This window comes from Amborella trichopoda, chromosome 9 (genome assembly GCF_054954075.1).
Source record: "Amborella trichopoda isolate Santa Cruz 75 chromosome 9, AtrichopodaSantaCruz75HAP2 v2.0, whole genome shotgun sequence".
In the NCBI taxonomy this organism is placed as follows: Eukaryota; Viridiplantae; Streptophyta; class Magnoliopsida; order Amborellales; family Amborellaceae; genus Amborella; species Amborella trichopoda.
This window is the reverse complement of record NC_142344.1, coordinates 8,120,035-8,133,409: the sequence shown is the minus strand read 5'-3', so window position 1 is coordinate 8,133,409 and position 13,375 is coordinate 8,120,035. Positions and strand designations below refer to the sequence as shown.

Sequence of the window (13,375 nt, the reverse complement as noted above, 5' to 3'; positions counted from 1 at the left end):
CACTAAAACAGGCACACGGGTGTCCGAGCGCACATGTGCGAGCGTGCCCCACGCACACTCACACGCGCACACGGGTGTCCGAGCGCACATGCGAGAGCATGCCCTACACACACTCACACTCACACGCGAGTGTCCGAGCGCACGTGCAAGCGTGCCCCACGCACACTCAAACACGCACGCGGGTGTCCGAGCGCACATGCGAGCGTGCCCCACCACACTAAAACAGGCACACGGGTGTTCGAGCGCACATGTGCGAGCGTGCCCCACGCACACTCACACGCACACACGGGTGTCCGAGCGCACATGCGAGCATGCCCTACACACACTCACACTCACACGTGTGTCTGAGCGCACGTGCGAGCTCACGCGGGTGTCCGAGCGCACATGCGAGCGTGCCCCACCACACTAAAACAGGCACACGGGTGTCCGAGCTCACATGTGCGAGCGTGCCCCACGCACACTCACACGCGCACACGGGTGTCCGAGCGCACATGCGAGAGCATGCCCTACACACACTCACACTCACACGCGAGTGTCCGAGCGCACGTGCAAGCGTGCCCCACGCACACTCAAACACGCACGCGGGTGTCCGAGCGCACATGCGAGCGTGCCCCACCACACTAAAACAGGCACACGGGTGTTCGAGCGCACATGTGCGAGCGTGCCCCACGCACACTCACACGCGCACACTGGTGTCCGAGCTGCCCCACGCACACTCACACGCGCACACTGGTGTCCGAGCGCACATGCGAGCATGCCCTACACACACTCACACTCACACGTGTGTCTGAGCGTGTGTCTGAGCGCACGTGCGAGCATACCCCCACACACTCACACGTGCACACGTGCACACGTGTGTCTGAGCGCACATGCGAGCATGCCCCACGCACACTCACACACACGTGTGTCTGAACGCTCGTGCGAGCGTGGCCCACACACGTGTGTTCGAGCACATGTGCGAGCGTGCCCCACGCACACTCACACGCACACACGTGTGGGAGGATGCCCTAATATTTTTATACACATTTTATAATTCATATTGCATAGGTATTTATATACCAAGTTTGAATACCCATCTTTCGATGTGGGATAATTCCCAAACATCATTAAATGAAAATGAAATGTAAATATAGTCTATTAATCAGCAATTTATAATCCCATGCAGTTTGATGGCTTGATGGTTATAACTTTAAATTTTTTACTGGAGGTCCCAAGGTCGAATCCCCTTGGGCATTTGTTGTATATTTAGTGGTTGGTATAAATATTTTTGTTGTTTTCGAATCCCTTGGGCATGTGTTGCATTTTTGTTGTATATATAGTGGTTAGTATAAATATAAATATTTTTGTTGTGTATATAGTGGTTGATATAAATATAATATTTTTGTAAATAATATAAAAGACATAAAAAATGAAAAATAAAAAAATTAATTTTTTATATAACCGTTAATTTTTGTTGTATATAGTGGTATAATTATTTTTGTAAATAATATGAAAGGTATAAAAAAATAAAAATAAAAAGTTTATTCTATTTGAAATTTCATCTTTCTACTAACAATCTCTTTTACTAAATTTATTATAGAAACCTAAAAAAATAAATTTTTGAAAAATTGAAGTGTTATTTCCAAAATTTGTACGCATTTTATTAAGTTTTACATTGATAACCAAATCTTTTATTTTATTTATGAATTTTTACATTATAAATCATGTAATGTACTATTTTTCTTACAGTTGTCAATAATACATTTTAAATTAGATAATATTATAAAATATTTTTAATTTGTTATTATTTGTCTAATAAAATAATTATAAAATGCAAACTAATAATTATAATTTCAGTATATAATATTATAATTAGTGAGGTTGTAATAATTTTAGATTATAGTTAGTTAGGCTGTAATAGTTTGGGTTTTTTTAGCGGGTTAGGGTTTTTCGCCGAAACGAGATTTTAATGGCCATTCTTTCATTGATTAGTCTACTCTTTATAATAGTCCATATATAATTATATATTTTATCCATGATAATTCTATGATTTTTCTTTTATGTGATGTAAATTTAATAGTTAAAATAAATTTATACAGGGCAAGAAGATCTCAATATTCACAAATTGATAAAAAAAAATGAAAGTTGATGCAAATTTAATAGTTAAAATAAATTTATACAGGGCAAGAACATCTCAATATTCACAAATTGATAAAAAAAATGAAAGTTAATAATGTAGTACCCTCATTTTTTATTGGATTCCTAAAAAATAACATTTATAATGAATTTTAATAATTTTTCGGATTTTTTTGAAGCTTTAATCTGACTGATTCAGCCGATTCCCGATCCGGATCGCCGATTCGTCGATGCGAATCGGTTTTTGAGGTGCCCAATCTGGGTCACCGATCCGTTTTTTAAATCATTGCATTGGACTAAGAAACAACTCAATAGTAGAGGGTGATGTTGAAAAATTTTTAGATAATTTTTTTTTTTTGGGAATTGCAAGGCTAAAAGTAGTGGCATTTATGAAAAACTATAAAAAAAAGGAGTGAATGTAAATACACTTTTGAGGGCTATTTTTTTAGGAATTAGTAATTCGGGAGATATAAATGTAAATTTTGCTTCCTCTAAAATGAATCTGCTACAAATGGCAAGTAATGGGAGGTTTGATTAAAGATGAAGGCAAGAATTTAGGGGCATTACAGCCAAACAACCCCAAACCTCAATATTTGAATTTAAATTAAGTGAAAATCCAAATTATGGCCATTTAAATTCTAATTTAAATTAGCTGACCCCAAATAGTTGGAAAGAAACTCTTATGACGATAATGAATTTTTTAAAAGGACACAACTTCTATGAGTCCATATAGAAATGAGTCACTTCTTAAAATCTATTTTTGAGATGGATTTTTGGACCTAATTTTTAAGGACATGTAATCTTTAACATGGAGATCATGAATATGAAAAAATTAAATAAATTTTGAAAATTTAAAAATAATAATTATGTTAAAAAAACATTTGGACAATTAGTTTCAATTGTTTTTAGATGGACCACCTATTTGCATCCATCTTTAAGATGGATGTTTTATACCACGGGGACTTCAAATATAGAAATACGGTCCCCACCGCATGAAACAATTTTCCTTTTTCAAAAGGGAAAGTATACAATGAGACTATTAGAAGGTGATCACAATTAATCTTGACCCTTGGATGTGAAATTGAATGGCTATATCTATTTCATTGACTAAGTTCAAAGTTTAAAAGAAAATTTTTCAAACTTTATTACACACCCAAGCTATTAGATTTCACATCGAATTGTTATGAGTAATTATGACACATTGTACCAAAGGTAAATGATCTCATCATATACAATCTAAAAAATATGTTGATGCATATTTATAAGGAAAAAAAGTATATAAGGTCTCAACCTTATACTATATAGGTAATGTGCACCTACAAAACCCACTAGTGAAGGTTGTTTTTATACAGGAAAACTTTAAAATTGATCATCTCAACCACGAGATTTATAGGGATAGAAAAAAAGAAGAAGAAGTGGATTTCTAGTATTAAAAAGAGTTCATCTTCTAATAAATTATCTGGACTGTCGATTTTCAAGATTTTCAAATGTTTATAGATTTGTTTAATCGTCACTATTTATCAAACTTTAAAGTTCATAATTAGGGCCCACAATAGATTTAATATTATGGCAAGGCTTTGGAGCACCAAAACTACATGTTCGGTATAGTTTTGAGGTAAACCGTACCTCAATAGTACAAGGTTTACGCATTATACAAACCTCACTCTATTTATAAAGCTATTTCTTCTGAGGTTGAGCATTGGTCATTCAGGTTGGATGGTCGTAGGTAGAACGGTCCACCGTACACCACAAATTTCTTTATATAGTCCCTCACAGCGCCACGCACGCGTGAATTTCCTGGCTCTCATATATCACGTGTCTCCAACATGAATAAATATAGAGAGAAGGGAAATGAGGGCCCTTTTCGAGGTTCTCTTCGATTACCGTTCTGGGAGAGAGAGAGTTTTGAAGTTCTCTCTCCGATTACTTAGAGAGAGAGAGAGAGAGAGAGAGAGAGAGTGTGTTATTTGAGGTTCTCTCTCCAATTACTGGTCTGCCCTACTCTGCGTCTAAAATCCATTAAATGAACATCTTTCACAGGAGAGAGAAAGAAGAGAGAGTCGATAGATAGAGGAGGGTGAGAAAGTAGAGAGAGAGAGAGAGAGGGGAAGGGCGAGCATGGCGACGAACGGGTGCTGCCCTCCTATGGATCTGTTCAGGTCAGAGCCCATGCAACTGGTTCAGCTCATTATCCCCATGGAGTCGGCCCATCAAACCGTCTCATACCTCGGTGAAACTGGCCTCTTTCAATTCAAAGATGTAAGAGAACAATCACATTTTCTCTCTCATCAATTTCAATCCACGGTTCTTTTCGAAAGAGAATAAGAGACTCAATTTGTTTGATTGTTGGACTTCCCTCCTTATTCTGAGTTAGATCAGTATATTGCTCTGTTTATTTGCTTTCTGGTGTTGTTATCGATGGATAGTTAGGGTTAGGTTCTGGGCATTTAGGGAATTAGGTTATCAGGTTCTCGTTCCTTTGTGGAATTTTGATTGGTGGTTATTACAGGGATAAAATAATTGCGGTTTTAAAGTTAATTGCTGTGTGGCTGGTTGCAAATGGTGGTTACTCAATTTTCTGAATTAAATTATTATTTATTTATTTTAGTTGTGATTTTTATCATTATTCAATTATTTATGACATTGGGAAACTATCGGTCCATTTAGTTATCTTGGGATAGATTGGAATATAGAAAGCAGTCAACACATGTTCGAGGAAGATAATTTTCTTGCTATTGTTAAATTTTGTTTGCCTGGTCCCCTAAAATCACTTAGATCACTGTTTAGCAAGCAATACAAAATTTATTCAGTGAAGCAGACTGTAATGTAATGAATGTATGATGATGATGATGATGATTCAGTATTAGAACTGGAATATCAGGAAGAAAAATTGCATTCTATACTCGTTTGAGCAAATTTTTGAGAGGTTTGACTTTGAGATTTGGCTGCAGTGGTAAATTTGAGACTTATCAAGGTGAACTGAGTGCTATATAAATGGGCATATTAGATTCAGTCTATTCTGAGAGCGAATTAATGTTGAGCAGTAGTTATAGTTTCAATTGTTCCTGTGGATTATTTGTTCAATACAATGATGCTTATTTTATTTGCTTTTTCATGTTACTTTCACTTGTTGCTTGCATATTTTGTTTCTTATTTCTCATTTTAGGAATGTCTGTGATGTGTGTAACATTCATACTTTGCCGTCAGATTTCTGTTTATTTATTCTTTTGTGTTGGTCAATGGATTCGTGTGAAGAAAGGAATGTGCAAATGAATAAAAAAAAAAAGGCACCATTTGGACATCATAGTAATCATACTAAGAAATTTCCCTAGTTACTTTTATGGGCAATCCTCAAACACTGTAATATAAGTAGTCATATTCATAACAGATTTTTTTTTTTCTTTTTTTTTGTTTGGGGGGGCGGGGGGGTTCGTGGTGGTGGGGGAAAGGGAAACAATTTTCTCCCTTATGTCCTACAGGTGTTTCAGTAGAGTTCTGGAAATAAGTGGGTTTACACAAAGTAGACTCCCCCCTGAATAGAGGTGGGCTAGGTCCTACGGGTGTTGAGTAGAGTTTTGGGAATTAGTGGGTTTACACAAAGTAGACTCCCCCCTGAATAGCGGTGGACTGGGTTGAGACACCTATCACTTTTAAATGGTTGTAAGTAAGAAACAGTGATGTTGATTGGAAAACATGTTTTGAAATAGGGCCTGTACTGTTGCTCTATTAGGTCATTCAACGATTAAAACTTGTTGAGACCAAATCGGACTCAGCCGAGTTACTTGAGCTTGCTGAGTTCGGAGGAAAGACCTTGGCAACCAGCTGAACTTCGCTGGTTCCCAAGTTTTTTTTTTTCTTTTGTATATCTTTCTAAGACTTGGTTAAATCTCACTCCTACCCAGCAAAGTCGAGTCGCTTGAGCATCACCTAGTTTAGATATGGCGCCCTTGTGGCAATCTATTTGATTTTTTGGATAGGCCCAAAGAGTCGGGATTTCGTCATCGGTCCTGGTCCTTTTGTGGCAAGTAGATCACTTCTCATAAGGGGATGAGCTACAATAGAATGATTTGGAGTTCTTGCAAAGTGGAACCATGCATTACCAGACATGAGATAGATCCTCCCAATGACATGGTTTTTTCGAATAAGCTCCTGATTTCTAGCAAGTTAAATTGGCCGACCAACATTCAGTTTTTCCACATTTTATTTCTAATTAATTTTAGGGGGAGTATTAATGAAATGGTCAAAGTGGCTTAACAAATCAATGAAGTGTTTAAATCAACTAACATAACAACAAAAGTGATTACTTCTTAAAGATCATTTTATTTATGTGCATTCTTAATTATTCTGTTAGAAAGTACCCAAACTGCCCTTGTTTCCAGTTTGGCCTAAGCAAGTGTGGGCATTTTAGTTTTTTGGCCACTTAAACGATTCAAAGCAAGTGGCCTTTATATCCTGCTTAGTCCGGGTCACAAACCTAGAACATGTGTTTTTAGTTATAAAATCTTGTTTCGGGTTTGGTTACTTGAACAAGCAGAGGTACTTACATCTTTTGGTTTAGTAACTTGAGTGGGGCCAAATTACCTAAATACCCTCACTTTTTCCAGGCCCTATCTCAAAACAAGATTTTTTTTAATAAAAAAAAATAAAAATAAAAACATGTTATGGGTTTGGAACCAAGAGCAAGCAAGGTCAAGTGACTTAAGTGGGTCAAATTCCAAAAATGCCCCTGTTTAGGGTTACAGACCCAAAATAAAGGATTTGGGCATAATGAAATTCTTGACGTACCTAAATGAATGGATTTTTAGAAAGTCACCACCTTTTTGTCAGTAAAGTTGTTGATTCATTGATTTTTTGAGGTAGTTTAACTATTTTAATGATATTTTCCCTTATTTTTCGGACTGGATGTTAATAATAAGGCATTGACATGTGATTTGCATGAAGCCCTGTTCCCCGCATTTGACTAGAAAATTGAGAATCATGTGCTTTTTGGTGATATAGAATAATAGCGACAGAAGTATACTCTTCTTGGACTTTTTCTCCGTGGCTGTTATTTGTAGTATTTACAATGAGCAATGGAAACTTAGTTTCAGGACATCAGTATTGGTGGTAGTGCTTTATCCAAAGAGATGCTGCATATGGAATAAGAATGTTAACCCTCTAGAACAGTGTAAAAAAGTCACTGCTTCTTCTTTCTGTATTCTGGTGCTCTTGCTTCCTAGAGGCTTCTAATTACTAAGTTCTATGCAGGCGAGTTCAGAGATTAACTTATTAGGTTTGTCTTGATATGGTGAATTTTGAGTTTGGTGTTTTTATAATGGAAATATCTTAAGTGCAAAAATATCTATTTTCTCATAGCTATTATCGACTTTACTCCAAAATGCTGGAACTTATGTGCATCATGCAGTGAGAAGCATGCTCTCTGTTATCTTAATGTGATTTAAGCACTTGGAATATTTTTTCATGGCATCAATACTTTGACGAAATATGCGAACATTAATGATTAGAAACCCTCAGAGAAGAGGTAGATAACCTTAATATTTGTGTCTCTATTTTTTTCTCTCAGTACCTTACTACCTTTTTAATCTTTTCAAGTTTCAAATTTGAATTGTTTTTTTTCTTTTTTTCATATATATTGTTACATTGACTGATTTTCCTGTGACATACTTCCTACAGCTGAACGCAGAGAAGAGTCCTTTCCAGCGTACATATGCCAACCAGGTTGATTTTGTTATTGCTTTAATTTATTGACAGTCTGAGAAATAGAATGCTGCTTCCCCATTGTATATTGTGCTTCTACTTAAGATTAAATCATATTTTATACACATGATTTGAGTGCATGAAATTATTGTATAATTTATTCAGTAATATATGTTGTGAGATCATTTTTGTTTTTTCCTATGTCTGTGACAGTGAGGGACATCCCATAGGGATTACCTCACTTCTTCCCCCTTCCCCCCCCTTTTCAAAAAGTTATGTATTGTAATAATGTATATGTGATACAGAATTTTTGTATTCAATTCACATGCTATGGATGCCAATCTTAAACATACTACAAATATCGCTCAAAAAATGCCTTTCTTTCAAAAAAAAAACTACGAAGTAACAATGTGATCGAAGAAGAGAAAGGAAGAGGAGGGGCACAGTGGAGAAAGAAGTCAGAGGTAGGTTCTTGGACCATGAATCAACCACTACCATAAAACTTTCCTGACTGGGACAAGTTGGATCTGATGCTCGTTCCTGTGCTCCTTTTATGTGATGTGATAAGCAGTAGTCTTCATAGTGCGATCTTCGCAATCTTTATCAAGGCTGTCTGCTAGAGCATTGGCCTGTCTCCATGTGTGACCATAGTATATTCGTAGAGGAATAGAAATTTCGTTTATCTCTTCAAAGATACGCTCTATGGACCAGGGGCAAGGGTATAACTTTTGAGCCCCATTGAAGACATTCAAGGAGTCACCCTCCATCATCAAAGAGGAGCCCCATGATTGCTGGAATGTCTTGAGCCCTACTAGAGAAGTTTGTGCTTCAGTCACTGTTGCAGTTGTGTTACTTATAGGGCCTGAGAGAGATACCAGCATCGAGTTTGTGCTGTCCTTGAATACTCTGGCACTACCTTCTCTTCCCGGATTACAGTGAAGCACCCAACAAAGTTGAGCTTGATGGTGTCTGGTTCAAAGGCGATCCGGCCATCATGTAAATTTCCTGGTGCCTGGTCCTGACTCCTGATTGTCCTGCTATTCAAAAATGGTGATTGTGTAAATTACTCATATGCAACAGTTAAGTGTGGTTCTGTCATAAATCAAAGAACATGGATTTTCATATTTTTTAATTTGGAAAGTTGATGTTGTCTTTTATATTTTTGTGACTGGAGCTCTTGTGGATCATTCCTTCCTGGGAATGAATAGGAAGTGGCATGGAGTGCATCAAATTTATTGGTTCACATGCATTCGAATGCCCCAGGGTTGATCTTTAAGCACCTGAGATACAAATGGATGATGTCCTGTAGTTGCAAATTCTAGCCTCGTGGATCATAACTTCTAACCAACATTTCAGACCTTTATTTGAATAGCCTAGTTTAGGTAATAGATTCAGCCATGAATCAGAGCTTTTAGACAAAAATAAATCGGACTAGGAATCATATCACGAGTTGCGAAACAAGCAGCCAGGTATTTAATTGCAATTGAAATTACAGTTCATTTTAGATTTTCACTATCCATATCTTCTTGATTATCTGGATTTATTCCATCCATTGATCTCTGCTTCTTTATAATTCTTTTTGTTGATTTGAATTTTCTCAATTTTTTAAAAAAATGATTTGAATTTTCTGAAATTGATAACACATGGATGAATTATTCTTGGTGAAGTAGTTGTTAATTAGTCTCTTCATTTATTATCGTTTCTATTCATGTACATTTTACAGATAAAACGGTGTGGTGAAATGGCACGCAAATTACGTTTTTTTAAAGAGCAAATGAGTAAAGCTGGAATATCACCGTCAACAAGGTCTGCTTCATCTCCTGATATTGACCTAGATGATTTGGAGGTATGTGGAATTTCAATTTGTCGCTGGAAATTTGTTGTTAAACTTTCTTGTCTAATTGAATACACATGCACACAAATATGCATCTAGATATTAAATATGATGAAATTGCGTTTACCAGATAAAACTTGGAGAGCTTGAAGCTGAGCTTATAGAAGTCAACTCAAACAATGAAAAGCTGCAGCGTACATATAACGAGCTTATGGAATATAAGCTTGTTCTTGAAAAGGTATGTATTTCTTCATCTATATAGATTTGCTGGGAATATTGCCTCTCTCTTAGTCTTTGTTAATGTGATAAATGTATTTTATATCCATCTATGCTGTACCGCGGGTTAAAACTGTGGAGTATCACCTCGAGCAATCAAGACATGTATTTTACTCTACTCGCCTTGAAGATTGGCCGTGGCATGTATATTAAACTGTACCAATGCAAGACATTTTTGTATTAATGTGGGTAGGAGAAATGGTGATACTTGGTAATAAATTATGCTTTGTTATATACCTGATAGAGGGAGGTATAATACCATTTGTCCATAAGTTTAGATGTTCTTATCTCAACTCACATCTAATTGGAAATTTAATGTGCTTGCTTATTATAATTTAGGTTTTCCTTAACAAATTATATCATGCCTTTGGTATGATTTTCTTGTATTCATTAGTCTTGATATTTATGGGGTGCTGGAAGAGAGGTTATTTTAATGGAAAATGGGGCTGAGGAGTCAGCATTTTCATTCAGCATCCAGATTGGCAAACAAAATATTTATCTAGAATTTGGGAAGTTCCATAGCCTGCCAGTTGCTGTGAGTTCTGTAACTGTTAAAATGAGCTTATTACAACTATATGTACTGCTGAGATAACTAAAGGTAGAATATGTGGGATGGTTGATTTTTCTTTAGGGAAAAGTTTACATACAGCCTAGGTTCTAAACAATCAAATTAGAGCCTACCTCAAAAATTTCAGTAGAAGAGGTTGTTTTGATGTCCAAATATCCTCAAATCGATCATCTCAACATCAAGATGCATGGACTTGAGGAAAAAAATGGATTTCAAGTTTTGGAAATAGTGCATCTTGCAACGCATTTTTGGACCGTCAATTTTTAAGTTATTCAAGTTTTCATAGATCTGCTTGATCTACACTATTTTTGAAGCTTTAAATTGTATTATTAAAGATAAAAATATATTTTAAGGCTAGTCAAAGATTTCCTCTATTGAAACTACATTTCTCGACACCATTTGAAGGTGGGCTCTAATTTGATTGTTTAGAGCCTCGGCTCTATACAAATCGCACTCTTTTCTTTATGTTACTGCCTTAGTGGTTTGTTGTTGTTATTGGGTGGGGGAGATAGTTCAATGGTGGGATTCAAGGCTGGGATGTAGTGTTGAATCACCAACAACATAACTAATCACTCCGATTCCTGTGTCCTTATTAAGTTTTCTAGGTTGCTTGATTGTTGATGCATAAGTGATAGAAATGCACTCGGGAATGAGGATGATTTTCAACTGTACTTTTCATGGTTTTGTTTGGAGTAGACTTTATTTTTGAAGTAATGACATTTCTGAAATGTATGGTATGTTTGACAGTTTGACTTACAGACTTTTGTTGTGCAATTTGTTGGTTGAATCTGCTAAAATTCCTTTTTCTAGGCTGGTGAGTTCTTTTACTCCGCCCGAAGGGATGCAACTGCTCAACAGAGGGAAATCGAAGAATCCCTGCAAGTTGGTGAAGGATCTATTGATAGTCCTTTGTTACTTGAACAAGTAATGCTTGTTACATTTTGCCTCATTGTCTTTCTTTCATGTCTCAAATTCCTTTTTGCCCTTATATATGACTTATGAAACCATTTGTGTTCAGGAAATGCTGACGGATCCTTCAAAACAAGTCAAACTGGGTTTTGTCAGTGGCCTTGTACCCAAAGCAAAATCCATGGCATTTGAAAGGATTCTGTTTCGTGCGACACGGGGTAACATGTATCTTAAACAATCTGTGGTTGAAGGTCCTGTTACTGATCCCGTATCCGGGGAGAAGGTACATGCCTTGAGTATTTCACTGTTGGTTTAGATAAACATGCCTTAGAAATTCTTACAGACCTTTGAAAGATGTAATAGTTTTCAGCCGTCTTATGGACTCATAAAACTCATATAACTTATCATATGCTTGTGGAAAGAATTGCTTAACGATCACATTTTTTTTATTGGTTAACTTAACCACAGTTTTTAGGAGATGATTATCCAGCATTCTATCAATCCAATTTGAATGATCTGTAACATCATTTAACTCTCTTGTGATATGATTTTTATATTGTCATTGTAAATTAAATTGACCACATTTTGCTTGAGGCACTGTCAGAAGGAAAAAAGAAAAGAGGCTTTATTTCACTTGAGACTGTCTTGACGTGCCCAGTGATCAACGCATAACTGGATACGGTGATTCAAAGTTGTCGCTTTTCTAGTCAGATTGCATTCAAGCATTGGGCTTCTTGGTGATTTGGATGTTAACTATTTACTGAGTAAAGCATGTTTTACTGACTAAAACTGGAACTTTGCTATATTTTATTGGTTTATCTATGGTTTTTCTCTTCAGATTTCAATTTTTTTTTATTAGTTTATCTATGGTTATTCTCTTCAGATTTCAATTTCAATTTGGATTTTATGAAAGGAATAACATTTGGGGCATTTGTGCATCTCATTTGGATGCACTTAGAGAAAATCTAAACAAAGTAATTCAAATAGAAATAACTAAAATACACATTTATTTGCAGGTATTTTGGTCTTCTTATGTTTCGAGAAATATTTTTTTCTCGAGGTGCATCCAAGTGAGATGCATGTATGGCCCAAATTTTAGCCAAATCCAATTTGTAAAAAAGAGAACAATCAAATAGTGATAGGCTTCCGACCATGCGGTCAAGATCTGACAATTATGAAAGGGGATCTAATGATGTACAGAAAACACCATAGGGGATAGAGAAGGTTTTTCCACACACACACACACACACATATGTATATATGTGTGTGTGTGTATGTGATCAAATAGTGAATAAGTAACTTGAAAATTTTCAGGTTATAAAAATCCCTTAGTGTTTGCTTGTGGACCAAATGACTGTTCGATCCCATGGGACCACCTATACGCACTGTTTTTGCAACATGCTTGTCAGTATGCTTTCTCACACACACACACACACACACACATATATATGTATATGTTTGTGTGTGTATGTGATCAAATAGTGAATAAGTAACTTGAAAATTTTCAGGTTATAAAAATCCCTTAGTGTTTGCTTATGAACCAAATGACTGTTCGATCCCATGGGACCACCTATACGCACTGTTTTTGCAACATGCTTGTCAGTATGCTTTCTCAGCTGTGCTAAACTGCTTATAGTTTACACTGTTCTGTGTCATTGTATTCATAAGCTACAACATTACTATAAGCTGTGATATTTGAGTGGAAACTTAAGCACAAACATTACTAGACTCAATCCCATTGTTCAAAATTTCAAATGCTGGTTAGGAACTATTTATCAAAAAAGAAGTTGGTTAGTAGCTAAGGAGATGGTTGTTTTTAAGTGACTTTGATTGGTTTTATTTTGGCATTCACATTTGAAGGGACTAGAAAACTCAAAGCAATGTCTTTGAACTGTTCAAAACAACAAAAGGTGGTATTGGTTCCTTATGAGTTCCCATTTTTCTGTTGATTAAAATGGTGCCTATATTTTAATTAA

General features: G+C 36.3%; 1 protein-coding gene across 1 annotated transcript in view; it reads left to right on the top strand.

Moving 5' to 3' along the window:
* The first annotated feature begins 4,165 nt into the window (after window positions 1-4,165).
* The window catches only part of LOC18424128 (V-type proton ATPase subunit a3), a 28,049-nt gene continuing 18,839 nt past the window's right edge, over window positions 4,166-13,375 (top strand). Inside the window, exons 1-6 of the mRNA XM_006828722.4 lie at window positions 4,166-4,374; window positions 7,789-7,833; window positions 9,536-9,658; window positions 9,777-9,884; window positions 11,301-11,414; window positions 11,509-11,682. Of these exons, the coding sequence (XP_006828785.1) occupies window positions 4,234-4,374; window positions 7,789-7,833; window positions 9,536-9,658; window positions 9,777-9,884; window positions 11,301-11,414; window positions 11,509-11,682 (705 nt within the window). The 5' untranslated portion in view covers window positions 4,166-4,233. The remainder of the gene's footprint in view (window positions 4,375-7,788; window positions 7,834-9,535; window positions 9,659-9,776; window positions 9,885-11,300; window positions 11,415-11,508; window positions 11,683-13,375) is intronic.